This window comes from Anomaloglossus baeobatrachus, chromosome 3, assembly GCF_048569485.1.
Source record: "Anomaloglossus baeobatrachus isolate aAnoBae1 chromosome 3, aAnoBae1.hap1, whole genome shotgun sequence".
In the NCBI taxonomy this organism is placed as follows: domain Eukaryota; kingdom Metazoa; phylum Chordata; class Amphibia; order Anura; family Aromobatidae; genus Anomaloglossus; species Anomaloglossus baeobatrachus.
In genome coordinates, this window is record NC_134355.1 from 409,224,751 (window position 1) to 409,244,191 (window position 19,441).

Below are 19,441 nucleotides of genomic sequence, written 5' to 3' on the forward strand. Positions count from 1 at the left end.
GATGTGCTCTTTGAACCCCTGGGGGCTTCACAGAAGTTTATAACGTTGAGCCGTGAAAAGAAAAAAAATTTTTTTACCACAAAACTGTTGCTTTAACCAGGTAGCTTTTCTTATCACAAGGGTATCAGGAAAAAATGCACCATAAAATGTATTGTGCATTTTCTCCTGAGTACGCAGATACCTCATATGTGGTGGAAATCAAATGTTTGGGCACACAGCAGGACTCGGATGGCAAGGAGCGCCATTTCACAGCAAAATTGGTTGGAATTACAGTTAGGTCCAGAAATATTTGGACAGTGACACAATTTTCGCGAGTTGGGCTCTGCATGCCACCACATTGGATTTGAAATGAAACCTCTACAACAGAATTCAAGTGCAGATTGTAACGTTTAATTTGAAGGTTTGAACAAAAATATCTGATAGAAATTGTAGGAATTGTACACATTTCTTTACAAACACTCCACATTTTAGCAGGTCAAAAGTAATTGGACAAATAAACCAAACCCAAACAAAATATTTTTATTTTCAATATTTTGTTGCGAATCCTTTGGAGGCAATCACTGCCTTAAGTCTGGAACCCATGGACATCACCAAACGCTGGGTTTCCTCCTTCTTAATGCTTTGCCAGGCCTTTACAGCCGCAGCCTTCAGGTCTTGCTTGTTTGTGGGTCTTTCCGTCTTAAGTCTGGATTTGAGCAAGTGAAATGCATGCTCAATTGGGTTAAGATCTGGTGATTGACTTGGCCATTGCAGAATGTTCCACTTGTTTGCACTCATGAACTCCTGGGTAGCTTTGGCTGTATGCTTGGGGTCATTGTCCATCTGTACTATGAAGCGCCGTCCGATCAACTTTGCGGCATTTGGCTGAATCTGGGCTGAAAGTATATCCCGGTACACTTCAGAATTCATCGGGCTACTCTTGTCTGCTGTTATGTCATCAATAAACACAAGTGACCCAGTGCCATTGAAAGCCATGCATGCCCATGCCATCACGTTGCCTCCACCATGTTTTACAGAGGATGTGGTGTGCCTTGGATCATGTGCCGTTCCCTTTCTTCTCCAAACTTTTTTCTTCCCATCATTCTGGTACAGGTTGATCTTTGTCTCATCTGTCCATAGAATACTTTTCCAGAACTGAGCTGGCTTCATGAGGTGTTTTTCAGCAAATTTAACTCTGGCCTGTCTATTTTTGGAATTGATGAATGGTTTGCATCTAGATGTGAACCCTTTGTATTTACTTTCATGGAGTCTTCTCTTTACTGTTGACTTAGAGACAGATACACCTACTTCACTGAGAGTGTTCTGGACTTCAGTTGATGTTGTGAATGGGTTGCTCTTCACCAAAGAAAGTATGCGGCGATCATCCACCACTGTTGTCATCCGTGGACGCCCAGGCCTTTTTGAGTTCCCAAGCTCACCAGTCAATTTCTTTTTTCTCAGAATGTACCCGACTGTTGATTTTGCTACTCCAAGCATGTCTGCTATCTCTCTGATGGATTTTTTCTTTTTTTTCAGCCTCAGGATGTTCTGCTTCACCTTAATTGAGAGTTCCTTAGACCGCATGTTGTCTGGTCACAGCAACAGCTTCCAAATGCAAAACCACACACCTGTAATCAACCCCAGACCTTTTAACTACTTCATTGATTACAGGTTAACGAGGGAGACACCTTCAGAGTTAATTGCAGCCCTTAGAGTCCCTTGTCCAATTACTTTTGGTCCCTTGAAAAAGAGGAGGCTATGCATTACAGAGCTATGATTCCTAAACCCTTTCTCCGATTTGGATGTGAAAACTCTCATATTGCAGCTGGGAGTGTGCACTTTCAGCCCATATTATATATATAATTGTATTTCTGAACATGTTTTTGTAAACAGCTAAAATAACAAAACTTGTGTCACTGTCCAAATATTTCTGGACCTAACTGTATTAGCGGACGCCATGTTGCGTTTGGAGACCCCCCTGAGGTGCCTAAACAATGGAGCTTCCCCACAATTGACCCCATTTTGGAAACTAGAGCCCTCAAATAATTTTTCTAGATGTTTGATGTGCACTTTGAACCCCTGGGGGCTTCACAGACGTTTATAACGTTGAGCCGTGAAAAGAAAACATTTTTTTTTACCACAAAGCTGTTGCTTCAACCAGGTAGTTTTTTTTTCACAAGGGTATCAGGAAAAAAAATGCACCATAAAATGTATTGTGCAATTTCTCCTGAGTACACAGGTACCTCATATGTGGTGGAAATCAATTGTTTGGGCGTACGGCGGGGCTCAGAAGAGAAGGAGCGCCATTTCACAGTAAAATTGATTGGAATTATTAGCAGACGCCATGTTGCATTTGGAGACCCCCTGAAGTGCCTAAACAATGGAGCTCCCCCACATGTGATCCCATTTTGGAAACTAGATCCCCCCCCCCCATACAAAAAAATTAGTCATGACTAAGGACGATCGCGTCTGAAATGCATTGATAGTAGGAGCTTATTTTATACCACTGTTATTATCTGAATAAATGTGAAGTTTTATTTCTACTTCTGATCATTTTTTGGACGTTTTGTGTCGGGATCCACCTTCAATAGATTGTCTCCAGCGAGCACCGTCCGGATTCTCCTCTAAAGGCCGCTTTACACGCTACGACATCGCTAATGCGAACTCGTTGGGGTCACGGAATTGGTGACGCACATCCGGCCGCATTAGCGATGCCGTTGCGTGTGACACCGATGAGCGATTTTGCATCATTGCAAAAACGTGCAAAATCGCTCATCGGTGACATGGGGGTCCATTCTCAAAAATAGTTACTGCAGCAGTAACGAGGTTGTTCCTCGTTCCTGCGGCAGCACACATCGCTCAGTGTGACACCGCAGGAACGAGGAAGCTCTCCTTACCTGCCTCCTGGCCACTATGCGGAAGGAAGGAGGTGGGCGGGATGTTACATCCCGCTCAGCTCCGCCCCTCCGCTGCTATTGGGTGGCCGCTCAGTGACGTTGCTGTGACGCCGCACGAACCGCCCCCTTAGAAAGGAGGCGGTTCGCCGGTCACAGCGACGTCGCCGGGCAGGTAAGTAGTGTGACGGGTCTGGGCGATTTTGTGCGGCACGGCCAGCGATTTGCCCGTGTCGCGCAACAGATGGGGGCGGGTACCCACGCTAGCGATATCGGTACCGATATCGCAGTGTGTAAAGCCCGCTTAAGAATTTCCCCTGTTGTGGTGAGCTGATACACACTTTTAAAGTGACCTGTAGTGTGTCTAAAACCACAACATGTCAATCTCACATAAGAGATTTATGTGCGGATTTTCTCCATAGGCATGCATTAGGTGCAGGAAATCTGCAGGCAAAGAAGCTGATATTTTTAGTGCATTTCTACAGTGGAAACGCACTAACTACAAAATACACACATCTGTATCAATGAAATATTGTCAAAGCCAAAAAGAGAGACGTATGAAAAACAATGCAGTTTTATTTAAAGATAAAAAAAATGTCAAAAACACGATTAAAAAAAAAAGGTAACCTTGTTAGGTTACTTGCATTTTTTTCATTATGTTTTTGCAGAAATCCTGCAACAACAAAAACTCACCAAATACTCATTGTGGGAATGTAGCCTTAAGACCGCTTTACACGCTGCGACATCGCTCAAGCGATCTCGTATGGGTCACGGAATTTGTGAGGCACATCCGGCTGCTTTAGCGATGTCTTTGCGTGTGACACCTATGAGCGATTTTGAATCGTCGCAAAAACGGTCAAAATCGCTCATCGGTGACATGCCCCCCTATTCTCGAATATCGCTGCTGCTCGGTGTACGAAGTTGTTCCTCGTTCCTGCGGCAGCACACATCGCTGTGTGTGACACCGCAGGAACGAGGAACCTCACCTTACCTGCGGCCAGCAGCAATGAGGAAGGAAGGAGGTGGGCGGGATGTTACGTCCCGCTCATCTCCGCCCCTCCGCTTCTATTGGGCAGCGGTTTGGTGACGCTGCTGTGACGCTGAACGAACCACCCCCTTAAAAAGGAGGCGGTTCGCCAGTCACAGCGACGTCGCAGAGCAGGTGCGTGTGACGCTGTCGTAGTGATAATGTTTGCTACGGCACCGATCACACGATATCGCATGTACGATGGGGTGGGTGCTATCGCGCTCAACATCGCTAGCAATTGCTAGCCATGTCGTAGCATGTAAAGCGGCCTTTAGACTTAAATAGAGATGGGCACATTTTTCTCAACAATTTAAGAGCGAATCAGCCATGTTTATGCTCTACAAAACATATGGAGACGGTGTGCCGACAGGCTCGGATTGTGGAGGCTTCTGCAGAATGTTTCCCTTCTACATGTGCTTATCAGGTTATAGAATTATTAGGCCAGCAAATCAAAACCTTCTACAGAAGTCGTAGGCATGCCTTAGCTTTGATTTGACAAGCACGTATTGCTGAGAAATCTATGCCTCCCACCACTACACGACTGGTTATCCATGCAAAGAATGACTACACTCTACGGACCGCCTGTATTGTAGTAGAATGCTTATGGTATATTATTAATCTGACTTACATACAGAAATCAAAGCATTATGCTTCCGTCAACTCTCAAAGCAATTCAGACTCGTCGTAATCCATTCAATTAGGCTTACAAACAGTTTACAAAAGCCAACAGGAAAACTCCTTGCCTTGTGTATGGCGGGATCATGAAGTATCTGTGATGTCACCTCCAAATCTGCTTATAAAACTTCCGACAAATTGAAAAGCCAAAAGAATCAGATGTAAAATTCGAGTCCGCTTGTAAAAGATTTGCTAAATACGTGTAATAGATGAGTGTAGAGAGATTAATCCCAGGAGTTATACATGGTTATGAGGAACCTCAAACTAATGGTCTATCCTTCACTACAAAAATTCCATCCGCTGGTCATCTTCAATAAGAATAGCTTATGGAGTAGAGCTGGGCAGAGTCGCAGATAACCAGAACCAGCATGTCACTGTTTTGTTGTTTTTTTTTCTTTTCTTAAATCCGAATCCGGTCCAGAATCTAGCCCCTATATAAAAGTCTATGGGGAACAAAATCCGGAGATTAAAAATGGTGATTGTACAGATAGGGGAATTGGATGAAGCGCGCACGGTGGACTTACCAAGGCTGCGGCATGGCTGTATGATGCTCTCAAGCCTCACAATCACTTCCTGGGCCACTAATTACTGCTCATGCATATGCAATTCTTTCCTCACCCCCCAGTGCCTGTGATTGGTTGCAGTCAGAAGCACCCACACCCTGAGTGGCAGCACGTCAGCTGACTGCAACCAATCGCAGGCGCCAGGACGGCTGTTGGGCAGGGAAAAGTAGTGGAACTGAAGGAGCCTGTACACTCTAGCATCTACAGTGACCCTAGAACGTACAGGCTCATTCCAGGTATGACGTAATTTGTGACGTGATGGGGGAGTGTATAAAATGCAGCCCGATGTTTTCCAGACGGAATAAACATTCTTTTTCTAAATCCACGTGGGCATGGAGTGGTTTATAATAGAAGCAGAGGTCTGGGGGTAAGACCCCTAGATATGGGGATGTGGGGGGGGGGGGGTGAGCAGATCTCTGCCCCCATGATGTTTACTCCTCTGCTCATCCTGAGCCTCCGGGTTCAGGATTCAGTGCCAGCAGTGGGTCGGGGAGTGCAGTCCGTAACCCCCCTGCTGCCACCGTCACTGTTAAAGTGTTGCACATCTATTCATGAACAGGGAGGTTCAGGATGAGCACATCTGTTCATCATGAGCCTCCAGATTCATGAGACGTGCAGCATATCTCTGAGTGGGTGCAGAGATCTGCTTATCTGGAGCCTACTGGGTCATGAATAGCTGTGCAGCATTTTAACAGTGGCAGTGCTGGCAGGGGGGTGAGGGCTGCACTCTCCGCTCTCCGGCCGGCACTGTCCGTGTTTAAGGGCTAGCAGGGTGCGGGACACGGCCCTGTACTTTAAGCCAGAATGCTTCAGGTCACCAGACGTCATACCGTGGGACCCGGTTATGATCTCCGGTGAACTGAGTGACGTCACTGCTGCCAGCCGGGTCCTTCTAGTCAGAGCCTGGGGAGATCGGATATGTTTTTGATCTTTCCAGGCTCGGATGTAGCAGAGCCAGGACCGTCGTGGGGCCTCGTGTGGATTATGTCGGACCTGCAGGGGTGTTTTTTGGGGTTAATAAAGCGGTGAAAGAGGGCTTTTATTGAATTTGATTCCAAATAAAGTTTTTTTTCTCAGTGTGTGTTTTTTTTTTTTTTTTTTAACTTATAGGATTAGTGATGGGGGGGGGGTTCTCATAGACGCCTACCCATCACTAATTTTGGCCTTGATGACAGTTGTGCGGTGTTATTAACCCCTCATTACCCTGATTGTCACCACATCAGGGCAATCGGGGAGAGCCGGGAAAAGCACCGAGCTTCTCGCATCTAATGGATGTGACAATCTCGGGCAGCTACATGTTGCTATTTTTAGGCTGGGGGGCCTAATAACCATAGGCCTCCCCAGTTTGAGAATACCAGCCCTCAGCTGTCAAATAGTTTTATCATGGCTGGGTATCAAAATTAAGGGGGAATCACACACTTTTTATTATTTATTTAAATAGTAAAAAAAAAAAAAAAAGCCACATGTGGTTCCTGTTATTTTGATACAAAGCCTACATAAGCGCAGGGCTGGGGGGCTGCAAACCTGTAGCCATATTCTTCATCTATGCTGGGCATTATAATATGGAGGGACCCTACGCCAAATGTTTTAATTTATTTTATACCACGATACTGACACGCAGACAGTGCCTGTGAGTGGAATGAGTGGAATCAGTCAGATGCTGTTACACAGGCTGGGGGGGGGCACATCTGACTACAACCAAGCACAGATGCCAGGACGGCAGGTGGGCAGGGAAAGTGCATATAGATGAGCAATGATAAGCGGCCCAGGTAGGCCACACGAGCAGCTTACAGCCACGATGGAGCCCTGGTAAGTATGAAGCGCTCGCTTCATTCTTATTTTCTTTTTTTTTTATTTCCAGATCAAACACCCAGAATCCCGGGTCCGGGTACCTTTGAAACCGTGCGGATCCAGACAGTTCTAGTTCAGGTCCACCCATCACTACATAGGAGTCTACTTGCCTCTGTATACTACAATATATGCCCACTGTTATTGTAAAAGTAGGCACAGACACACATTCGGTCAATGCGTCCAGTAATGAGCATTTATGTAGATAAGTCGAACAAGTAGGGATGAGTTTGAAATAAAAGAGAAAGAAGAAGATGTCTATTTATATTTCGAACCTTAAAAAAATATGTATGTATATATTTGCATATATAATGATATGGACCGCTAGATGTTTTATATGAATGTTACTCTATGTGGACAATGCAGCGAATCTAATACCGGCTACAAACTGTGCAATCTGACCAAAAAATGGACTAGACAAGGTCAGATACAAAGCGGTCCGCCCTATACATCTGCATGAGGCTTTGTTCCCCCGCCTCCCCAAGTTGAGAGGGGGAGGGGGAGCTGAAAATTTTCTAAAGTATTTTGGTTTGTAAACTCAAGACACGCGCAGTTAGGTACAAAAGGAGCTTACTAGGTTAAAGAGACTTTTTCAGAAACTAATTTACTGTGCCATGTAGCCCTTTAAAAGAGAAGTCAGTCGATCCATTTATGACCGCAAAGTGCTGCTCTAGCAAGGAGAAATCACATTGGAAGTGCATTGTGGGGTGGCTGGATTCTCTACCTAGCACGCCCTCCTCTAGATGATTGACAGCTGAGTGGTCATATAGCAGTGCAAACCACCTGCCCATCAGCCGGGGAAAGCTGCTAGCTATTAAATACAGCACTAGGCTGAGAGTGCACTGTTCCATCCTCTCCCAAAGCACTTGGGTGTCTTCTCTGGAGTCATCATGATTCAGTGTGGTGAGCATACGGTCATTTATTTTGGACCATTAACTGACAGGGAATTTTTATTTAACCTTGACAATCCCTTTAATCAGCTCACGTGACTCAGTCTATAACTAGTTTGGCACAGAGGACATGAACTGCCTTCAACTTCGTAACTTTAATGTAGCTTCACAATTAGAAGGTATAAAACAAAGGTGAGCGAGCATCGGAGCAGAGGAAAGACCAGGTTTAAGTTTAACAAACGTTATTCATTAAACCAATTCTTTTCCACTTGAACTTTGTAGCAGCCTCAGAAGCTTCATCTAATATACACAGAATTCAAGAGGAGCCCTGCAACTGAAGGCTGAGCGGTGCACCACCCTCACAATGGCTTGTTTGCTGTGGGTGGATGCCAAATATGAAGACACAACCTGGGCAGGCTGTCCGGATGGTTCACAAACATGATCAGCTTGCTAGGCAGGTATAAGCACACAATCAAATTGGTCAATGCACCTTTTAAAAACAAAACAAAAAAAGAAAAACACCAAGACAAGTTTATCAAGGGCATTTAAACCAGTGTGAATATCCTGTAAATTCACAGTACAGTGGAACCTTGGGTTACGAGAACAATCCGTTCTGGGAGTGTGCATGTAAACCAAGTTACTCGTCTAGCAAAGCAATTTCCTATAGGAAATAATGCAAGCTCAGACAATTCTGGTCCCCTATAACACACACACACACACACACACACACACACACACACACACACACACACACACACACACACACACACACCTGGTTCTTTTAGTTTGCGGGTAACCATCGCGACCGGTGCTGGAGCTTCCGCTGCCAGAGCGCTGACGTCAAAGGCAGGAGCCGCTTGCCTCTGATTGGCCAGCGCGCTGCCTTTGAGTAGCGGATGACAGCGGAAGTTCCTCCATCAACTACAAGAACCATGAGGCCAGCGATGGAACAGAAGGTAAAGTGAGCATAGTGTGTGTGCGTTTGTTTGTGCGGACTGCAAGCGCAGGTCAGAGCACGGTTAAGGTACGGAATGGGAAGTGTGTGGTGAGTATTTGCTCGTACAGCAAAGCATTGCTCATAAACGGAGTTACAAATTTACAGCAAGCTATGGTCATATAGCGAAATACTCGCACACCAAATTACTCGTAAACAGAGGTTCCACTGTACATGTTTATAGCGGTTTGCCAAATATCTCAGATGCATAGAGGTGACTACATCTAGCTCAAGATTGGGGTCCCATCTACAGCAACCAGGAATTAAAGGGAATTTGTCACCACATTTGACCTAACTCATTAATATGGGCATACAGGTTACAGAATGTTAGGACTTTTTTTTATTTTTTCTACCTGTTTGCCTCATATTAGAGGCCTTGCTGCGGATAAATCATGTTTTATGACTTAATATGTAAACTCTCTCTTCCAGGCTATAGGCAGGACATTGACCAGAAGATAGCACTGCCTCCTCACTTCATTATCATATGTATATGAGCATCAGCGTTGCTCTGTCCCTGTGACGTCGGGTACTTGTCAGTAAATCTCGCGGCTGCACAAACAATCTCCCATCATTCCTCAGTATTCCACCCCTCTATGGGAACAGGCTTCACTTTCCTTCTGCGCAGGCGCTGACGAGTCTCTTGTACGCCGCTCCCAGTCTTCTCTGGTGCACATAGACCTTGCACTACACAAGTAGCAGTGACTCGCTGGCACCGAAGGAACGTGAAACCTATGCCCATAAGGGGGCTGAACACTCAGGAAGGACAATGGGAGATGAAATGTGCAGGGGCGAGATTTCTGACAAGCCCCCAATGTCACTGGGACACAGCGACGCCGATAGGCGATACATATGATAATGAATTGAGGAGGCAGTGCTATATTCTGGGCAATGTCCTGCCCATAGTCGGGAAGAGCTCATTTATATAAAGTGATAAAACATGATTTATCCACAAGACTTTTCATGTGAGGCAGACAGGTATGACTACTTTTAGCAGTCTATAACCTGTATGCCCATATTAATAGGTTAGATTGGAGATGGTGTTGCATGCTTGGCTTTCTGCATTTATTTGTATTGCAGTTTCAAAAACTACAAAGCAAGCAGGTTCTGTCTGTCTGGAAAAGCTCTTTAAATAAGAGAATCACTGCAGATGCAAATTCTTGTCTTCGGCATTGGACACAATGACAACAGTGAAGGTAGAGTTACAGTACATACCAGACGTGTCCATTCTTGAGTTAAGAATTAGGTTTCATGAACAGCTCTAGTTAAAAAGCGCACAACACAAAGCATCACTAATGAGGAGCAGCAACCTTCAAAGTCTCCTGGGGCATACTACCTGATCAGCTAAGCCTTTATTGTGAGGCTACCTTATGTTACATTAATACACTGGCCTTAAAGGGGGTGTCCGCTACTAAGGCTAGTTTCACACTTGCGTTGGACGGCTTCCGTAGCATTGCGTTGTGTGACGGATGCAACGGATGCGTTGAATATAGTGGCACAACGCAATGCTATGGATCGTACAAAATAACGGAAAGCTTTATTTTTTTTTTTTTCTTCTTTACAGTTTACCAGCAGCCGACTATTGTGAACGATCAGCTGATCGCTCTTAATAGCCGGCGGCCGAGCGCTATAACATGCCGGCGGCCGAGCGCTCAGCTGAGCGCCCTGACATGCCGGCGGCCGAGCGCTCAGCTGAGCGCCCTCACATGCCGGCGGCCGAGCGCTCAGCTGAGCGCCCTCACATGCCGGCGGCCGAGCGCTCAGCTGAGCGCCCTCACATGCCGGCGGCCGAGCGCTCAGCTGAACGTTCGGCCTCCGAGAAATAAATTAAAGTTTGTGATAAAAAAAAAAAAAAAAGGAGCATGCGCAGTGAAAAATAAAGGTTTCCGCTGCTCATAAAAACGTTACATGCAGCGCTCATTCCGCCCGACGCAGCGTCAAAATGACGCTGCATCGTCTAGCGTATGCAACGCCGACACTTGCGTTACAGCGCGTCGTCCATACAAGGCTATGGAGTATAGCGCAGTGCGTTAACGGACTGCGCTATTCTCCATAGTGACGGACTCCGCTGAACGCAAGTGTGAAAGTACCCTAAGACAAACTCTTCTCAATTAGTATTTTCCACCATGTCAAATTACAACAGCCTGGACTCATTTGTGGTGCCGGGACTCCAAAAACATTTTTGCAGCCAATCAGTGGCCACTTTAGTTTCACTTCTTTCAGATGAAACTGACATCCAGATGAAGTCAAAACTGCTGCTCCTTGGCCTACTCCAGATGTTAGGCCGGAGCCACACAGATTACTGCGATCCTCTCGCATGACACTCTGCTCATGCTGGCAGTACAGCAGAGCCAAGTGTCATGCAAATGTTTCTGCGACTGAGCTCAGTTCGTGCGAGCGGCCCTCAGCTGCGGGGGGCGGGCCGGCACTGAGGAGGGGAGGGATTTATCTCCCTCTCTCATCCATAGCCGGCTATTGCCATTCTCACCCTGCACTCGCGGTACACCGGTGTACCACGAGTGCAGTGCGATTTTTCGCTCACTCCATTGACTTGAATAGGTGCAAGACAAACAATGATCGCACTACAGTGGCAGCATGCTGAGATTGTTTTCTCGGTCCGATTAGGGCTGAGAAAATAATCGCTCATGTGCGCTGACACACAGGCTAATATTGGTCCAAGTGGAATGCGATTTTTTTTTAATCACACTCCACTCGCACCGTTTTTCTCGCCGTGTGTCTTAGGCCTTAGTGAGAGTAAAGCGAGTTATTAGCAGCCACTGATTGGTGGCAGGACTCTCGTAACGCAACAACATTACACTCAACCCCGGAGAAGAGCACAGGTTGTTTTTACTTTACAAAAGGTGAAATATTGTAATTGTGAAGGGGTTGCCAGACTAATGTATAACTCCCTTTAAATCTGATGTGTTATTTCCACAGCACTATTGCAAAGCTGACATTCTCATGCCTGCCTTAGGGTATGTGCGCACGTTGCGTTTTTTCATGAGTTTACGCTGCGATTTGCACTGCAGCGTAAACGCATGCGTCCTGCGTCCCCAGCACAATCTATGAAGGTTGTGCAAATTCAGTTTTAGAATGCAGCGTTTGCATGCTGTCAAATCGCTGCATTCTAAAAAGCAAAATGTCACTTCTTTTGTGCGTTCTGGATGCTTTCTCCACTCGGTCTATGGGAGAGAAAGCATCCAGAACGCATGAATTCTGCAGGTCAACAAACTTTCAGAATGCAGCTTTTCAGCTGCGTTTTGACATGCACATGCAGTGACTTAAATGCTGCGTTGCAGAACGCACACGTGCGCACATACCCTTAGGCTATGTGTTCACGGGAGCTTGCTTCTGCGGATTTTGCCGCAGAAAACCTGCGGATTTATCTGGATTTTCCAGATAAATCCGCAGGTTTCAGCAAGTACAGACACTCCCCATGTTATCCTATGGGACATGGGGAGTGTCTGTGTCCACGCTGCGGAATGTGTGGCTGCGGATGTCCCGCAGCCACACATAACTGCATGTCAATTATTCCTGCGGAATTACCTGCAAAGATCCCGACTCTCCACTATGGAGAGAGAGGCCAGGATGTCCGCAGGTAAATTGCATGCAAGTCCGCAGGTTTACCGCAGCTATTCCGCTGTACTACTGCAGCTAAAAATCGCTGCGGATGCCGGCGGGCAGCTGCGGTAAACCTGCGGAAGTACCTGCAGGTACGAGCTCCCGTGGGCACATAGCCTTAAGGCCCAGTCACACACAACGACTTACCAGCGATCCCGAAAACGATGCGACCTGATAGGGATCGCTGGTAAGTTGCTGGGAGGTCGCAGGTGAGATGTCACACAGTCACACCTTACCAACGATGCAGGAACAATACAGGTCACAGTTGCGACCTGTAAAACGATCTCAGCAGTCACTGTGACCCTGTCACACAGTGTCAAACACAGCGATGTGTCCTGCCCAGCAGGACATCGCCTTTGAAGAAAATGGCCTGGACCATTCTGCAACGAACAGCGACCTCACAGCAGGGGCCTGATCGCTGGTAGATGTCACACATAACGAGATCGCTACTGTGTCACAGAAATCGTGACCCAGCAGCAATCTCGCTAGCGATCTCGTTATGTGTGAAGGTACCTTTAGACTTGAGTCTGCTGCGGAGTGCAGCAGAGCCATACCCTGTCATTCAATGGGGCTAATCTTAAAGCATAACCACTGTTTTAATGTTTATTCAATAAATTGATAAGATATGCAGATGAGCATATCTTATCAGAGAAATGTGATTCTTTCTTCTTTCGCCTCCTGGACTGATCTTTCACATTTGAATCACAGGTAAAACCTGTGTTTAGTGACAAAAGATCTCATTACTAAGATAGGTGATGACAGTTGGTGCTTTTAAAGTTCTATGTAAATGTAACGGGGAGGAGGAGGCACACACAAAGCATGCTACAAGCTCCCCTGAAATAGTTCTCCATAAAACTATGTGACCACCATATCCATCTCCAAGCTCAGTAATGGGAAAGGCTGTATTCACTGAACGCAGATTTCTCCAATAAAATATATATTTTTTTTTCCAAGTGTAATCTTGATTTATGAAAGAAAAATTAAAAATGATTGTTACTGTGTAAGCTTTTCCATGTGGAATCTGGGGAAATAAGCAGCACCCTGCTTCCTTCTGTGGAATTCTTATTCACATTTATGGGATGTGGACTGAAGTAAGATTTTGGGTACGTTTTCACTTGCCTATAGCTTGTGATGCGAGAGCATCGGAAGGGATATACTAATGACCCTCTGCTGCGAGCGTGAGCGACTGTTGTGTGATCGGGTCACAGCCGCGGAGAAGAGGGAGGTCGTATGACATGCGAGGACAGTGCGATGTTTCACACGCTCCCATAGACTTGTATGGGGGTGCGTGAGCTAAGAATCGCTGCAAAATGCAGCATGCTGTGATTCATTCCACATGCCGCTATGGCAAGATAAATCAATCGCAGATAGACACTGCCCTATATTTTTGCACTAGAGAGAGCAATCTGATGTTTTATCGGATTGCACTCATAAGTGCAAACCGCAAGTGGAACCGTACCCTTTGCCACAGACGCTTCAACAAAATCCGTGTCAAATCCAACATGAATAACCTACTTAGATGTAGGCTAGAACTACATAGATGTAGGAAACTGACCGGAAATGACTGCCAAGCCAAACACTGTCTAGCCAGAGCGATGGCCTTCATCAGTGATTGGCACAGTGGGCATTGAATGGAGGATGGAGCCAAAAAAGCAAAAGGGCAGTGGGAACTTTGTAAGAATTAGAACAGAAACGTTGGGGGGGAATTAATGAGGGCAGTATCCTTTCTGAATTTTTTTCTCTTATCAGGCGAAGGCAGGCATTTACAAAATGCACAGAGCCTGAACCATTCCCTGTAGTCACTCTTTCCACTAGCCACTGAATATAAAAAGGCCCTGCACAAGTATTTCAACCATAGGGAAATTTATACATACTTCTTCATCATATAAAATAATAAAAGATGTCCACAATGGGGACATTGTTGAAAATGGTAAGAGTATCAGATCAGTTTCTACCTTGGGAAATAAGTCATGTGAATACTAGAGTATTAAGTGACCGGGTAATGCATCTATGCCGCTGCCTGAAAGGCTGAACACGGCAATATGGACTAGGTTGGCCAACAGTCTAGTGTCCTATTTTAGACTGCCGATCCTTTCATTATCTCTGAAACAAGCTGCCAGAGTTGTCTAATTTGGACTCTCAGGACACAGGAGCGGTCTGCAGGGCAAGCACTCGTGTATGGGAGAGACCGCCTCGGTAGCTGCCATCCAATGGATGTTTAGGTGGACAACTATCTAAAGTGTATAGAGGGCTTAACACCTTGATGTTTGTGTTTTCCTGCTGGCATACCTTTTGTCACTGCCATGTTAATAGTGGGGGCTGATAAGAGTGACAGCTGATAACCTTAGACAGTCATTATAACACCCCTGTGTGTGGAGGTCTGGCTACTTCAAGCCCAGCAGCGGGGGAATCACACTTTGGGGCAGGGACTAAACTCCAACCACTGAGAACAAACAATATTTAGGAATGGAATATTCTTGCAAACCCCTGATAAGTGTACTGCACTGAAGGTGATGGTGGGTATCCTACGTAGTCTCCTGGCCACACACCCATTGAAGCGCAGGCCAGCGTGAAACGACTGTCTCTACTGGCCACGTTTTCATGGATTTAGAATAATGACTTATTACTGCATATGGCGAGTACTGCTTGATTCTTCCTTTTTGAACATGTTTGCGCTTTCTCCGTCATTGGGATCTAGATGCAGAGCACCACATATTACAGGTTAGCCACAAAAGCTCGCCGCAGCATATAGTGCGCGGATTTGATTCCAAGATAATGCCAAAGGTTTTTTCCCCCCCTCTGTATTTAGGGCTATCTTGTGGCTTTTTACATACCCACTTCTATTAGGAGAACAACACTGACATCAAGCATTGGTGCAGTGTCACCAGTCTGTGACCGAGGCACTAAAATACACAGCTAAACCTGAGCAAACAGCGCACAGACTCCGGAAAATGACCCAACGAGGAGCAGACAAAAGCGAGTCACGTCAGGTGGGGGCATATCTGACACTTCATCAAATACTGTAATTATTAAACACACAGAAATGACAATGCGGAAGCAGAGTCACCTGTGAATGCTCCCCTCCCCTGCACTCACACAACATCTGACACGGGAGGGATTCTCCACATACCACCATACACCATGACATGCCACCAAGCTCCTTGTCATCAAGAACCCTACAACCTTGACGACATTGACCCCTTTAGAAGTCTCCGTCACTTGAACATGCCACCTAAACTGTAAGGCGGTTTTTAAAGCGCACCAATCACCAGGATTTTCCTATATAACCTAAAGCCAGGGGTATACTGACACTATCAGGCTGATTCTATACATACCTTTAGTGGTCAGCTAGGATGTATAGGTTTTGAAATACAGACAAGAAAAGTTTGTAAAATTAAGTTTTTTGATTGACAGCAGCTGCAGCAGCTAATAGCTGGGGTGGGTATTCACAGTGATTCCTGTCCCCCTGCCTATGCGTCCTCCCACTATTATGATAATTCCATTATAGGAGTGTTTTACCAATGGTTGTGGCTAAATCATGGTGGCTAGAAGGACGTGCTGATGTGACCAGAAGGGGCGGGGCCTCAGCCAACATAGCTGATACCAGGAAGTAACATTTTTCTTTTGGCTGAGGCCCCGCTCCTTCTGGTCACATGGTTATGATATCAGCAGTTTCTTTTAGCTAATTCAAGGATCCAGCTCACCCATGTCTGACCTCACCGCACCTCAGTCACTGAAGACCGACCCCTGCCCTGGCCGCACAGCAATAAATCAAAAGAGGAATCCAGCTGAAGGTCGACCGTGGACCTTCAGCTGGATTCCTCTTTTGATTAGTTTCTTTTAGCCACAACTTTCTATAACGGAATTAGCATAAATAATACATAGGTGGGCAGAAATCACTATGAATACCCACCCCAGCTATTAGATGCTCGGCAGCTGCTGCTAAACCCTCATTTAGCCAGCGGCTTGCTTACAAGCCCTTGCCCACCACATACATGACAAGAGTGCATGTGACCTCAATGGACAGTTGGAAAAAAGCTTCTGCCAGCCACCTTTGGCAGCTGCTACTACTACATATTCAACCCTTCTCTCCTTGGAAATCTAGCCACTCCATACACGTTGATGGCCGGCAAGTACAGCCAATTTCAGCCTACATTTATAGAATGTAACTGGTCACATTTAGCCCAAAGCTAATGTGCACACTGTCTGGATGTCGCACTGTCCTCAGTACACCCAGTGATTTATACGGAGGTCCATCAAGCTTTCTATTGCCATCAGGGCGAGAAAAAAAAAATTAAACTCATTCTGAAGGATCATGAGTGGCTGCACTAAGCCAATCAAAGTTGAGCAGGGTATCTAAGTCAAAGTCGATTGGCTGAGAGCAGAAACCTGAAGGTGAGTGGCTCACAAGGCTCTTTCCAGATGTCCTTTTCAGCTGGATGCTAGTTTCCAACTCTGGCTCTTACAGTGGAAGTCAATAGTTCTCTGTGGATGAGGCTAATGTGGCCATCACATAGTGGCTCTTGGGTTACAATGTAGCTGCACTTTTAGAAAAATGTTGACATCAGAGATTTGTCAGGAGTTTTGGCTAGTGACAGATTTCTGAAACAATGGAGCAGAAGCCAAGTGCAGTACATCGGACACTAATAACGGTCTTGGATGGCCTATTGATAAGACTAAAGAACAACTTGGCTGAGGGATGCTGACCCTTTGTTTTAGAAATTAGAGGGTGACTAATCAACATCTGACACGTCTCGCTGCCAATTTTCTGAAGATGCAACTCCATCTCCTGACATCTAAGATGCCACCATTGGTAGTGAAGCTTCTATAGGGGTCCCATGGCTGGTGCGCCCCGCTCACTTACCACCTTCTGGTAGGACACATCTCTAGTCTAAAACACCTGGTGGTCCGAATTATGGGTACATGCCATCATTGGTAGTGAAGAGTCTATGGGAGCCACCATGGCAGATGCTCCCGCTCACACACCACCCCCAGGACCATCAGACAGTCCACAACTTCAGCTGTACCCACTTCTAGAAGCACTTTCCAGTGCCAGCATATCAGCCAGGTCAGGAGACACCCCCACAGCCTGGCAGCACACAGCCCCCCTCAGGACTTTCCCAAACTTTCCCCAACCAGTCCCAGCTCAGGCAGCAGGGGCAGCCGTGCCCAGTATCTCACCCTGGGCAGATCTCTCAGCTGGTTGGCATCCAGAAGCAGCTCCTCCAGGCTCCGGCTGTACCTGTAGATCTCCTCGGGCACGGCCAGCAGGGAGCAGTGCCTCTTGTCCACAGACTCCACATGACGGTTACACCGCCACAGGGGGATGCAATGAAACATCCCCGAGGAAGGTCCAAACCAGCGGCCCAGCGTGTCTATTGTGCCCGCGGGCTCCGCCTGGCAGCGGCTCACTGCCAATCACTGTGTATGTCCCGGTGCAGCGTCACCATCCAGGTGCATGCAGCACAAGTTTCCAAACTCCCGAGAGTCACGTCCCCCGGTGCAGACAATGCCCCTGTGCCCGCGGGTCACCCGGAAGTAACCTGAGCATTCAGCGCGTCCCGGCTCCCGCCCCGTGTGGACATGTACACATGGACCGGTGTGTGAGGCCGCCTCCCCCTGTTATCACCTCAGCTCCCCTCCCTCCTCCGCCACTGTGACGTCCCAGTGTCCGCCCTTCCCGGCTCTGGTGTCAGCGCTCCGGGCTCGTCCTGCAGGAGGCGGGGACGTCTGGCGAGGCCTTCCCGAGCTTCCCGGCATTACCCTGCTGACACCGGGAGAAGGGGGAGAGAGCGGCAGGGAGAAGCGGGCAGCGGCCTGGAGAGTGGCCGAGAGAAGGGGGGGACAGCCCAGAGAAGGGAGGAGAACGGCTGGGAGAAGGGGGAGAGGTAGCAGCCCAGACAATGGAGGAGAGCAAGGGAGAAGGGAGTGAGGTAGTAGCCCAGACAATGGAGGAGAGCAAGGGAGAAGGGAGTGAGGTAGCAGCCCAGACAATGGAGGAGAGCAAGGGAGAAGGGAGTGAGGTAGCAGCCCAGACAATGGAGGAGAGCAAGGGAGAAGGGAGTGAGGTAGCAGCCCAGACAATGGAGGAGAGCAAGGGAGAAGGGAGTGAGGTAGCAGCCCAGACAATGGAGGAGAGCAAGGGAGAAGGGAGTGAGGTAGCAGCCCAGAGAAGGGGAAAGGGACCGGCGAGAGAAAGGAGAGGAGTGCAGCCGGGAGAAGGGAAGAGATGGGGAAAGAGTGCAGCCCAGAGAAGGGGAGAGAGCAGCCCAGTGATGGGAGGAGAGCGGCCAAGAGAAGGCAACAGCAATCTAAGGGAAGAGCGCGGCCAAGAGAAAGGGAGGAGAGCAGCCTAGAGAAGGGAGAAGAGTGAGCAGCCGAGAGAAGCGGGCAGCGGCCTGGAGAGTGGCCGAGAGAAGGGTAGAGAGTAGCCCAGACAAGGGAGGAGAGCGCCTGGGAGAAGGGGGATAGGTAGCAGCCCACAGAAGGGGAGTGCAGTCGGGAGAAGGGCAGAGAGTTGGCCCAGAGAAGGGCAGATAGCAGCCCAGGGATGGGAGGAGAGCGGCCCAGAGTAAAGAGGGGAGGGTGGCCAAGAGAAGGCAACAGCAATTAGGAGAAGGTAAGAGTGTGGCCGAGAGCAGGGGATGAGGGAGAGGGTCCAAGAGAAGGGGAGAAAACTGCCCAGGGAAGGGTGGAGAGCAGCCGAGAGAAGGGAAGAGCAGCCTAGAGAAGGGGAGAAAGGGCGGCCAAGGGGGGAGAGAGAGTGGCCTAGAGATGGGGAAGAGTGCGGCCAAGGGGGGAGAGAGAGTGGCCTAGAGATGGGGAAGAGTGCGGCCAAGAGAGGGGGGAGAGCGCTGCTGAGAGATGGGAGAGGGCGGCGCAGAGACGGGGAGACAGCAGCCAAGAGAAGGGGAGAGAGGGCTGAGAAGGAGAGAGAGCGTCCAAGAGAGGGG

General features: G+C 47.6%; 1 protein-coding gene across 1 annotated transcript in view; it reads right to left on the reverse strand.

The window, feature by feature from the left end:
- The window catches only part of LRRC1 (leucine rich repeat containing 1), a 222,710-nt gene extending 204,450 nt beyond the window's left edge, over nucleotides 1–18,260 (reverse strand). The window contains exon 1 of the mRNA XM_075340301.1: nucleotides 17,670–18,260. Coding sequence (XP_075196416.1) covers nucleotides 17,670–17,828 — 159 coding nt within the window. The 5' untranslated portion in view covers nucleotides 17,829–18,260. The remainder of the gene's footprint in view (nucleotides 1–17,669) is intronic.
- Between the last annotated feature and the right edge of the window lie 1,181 nt (nucleotides 18,261–19,441).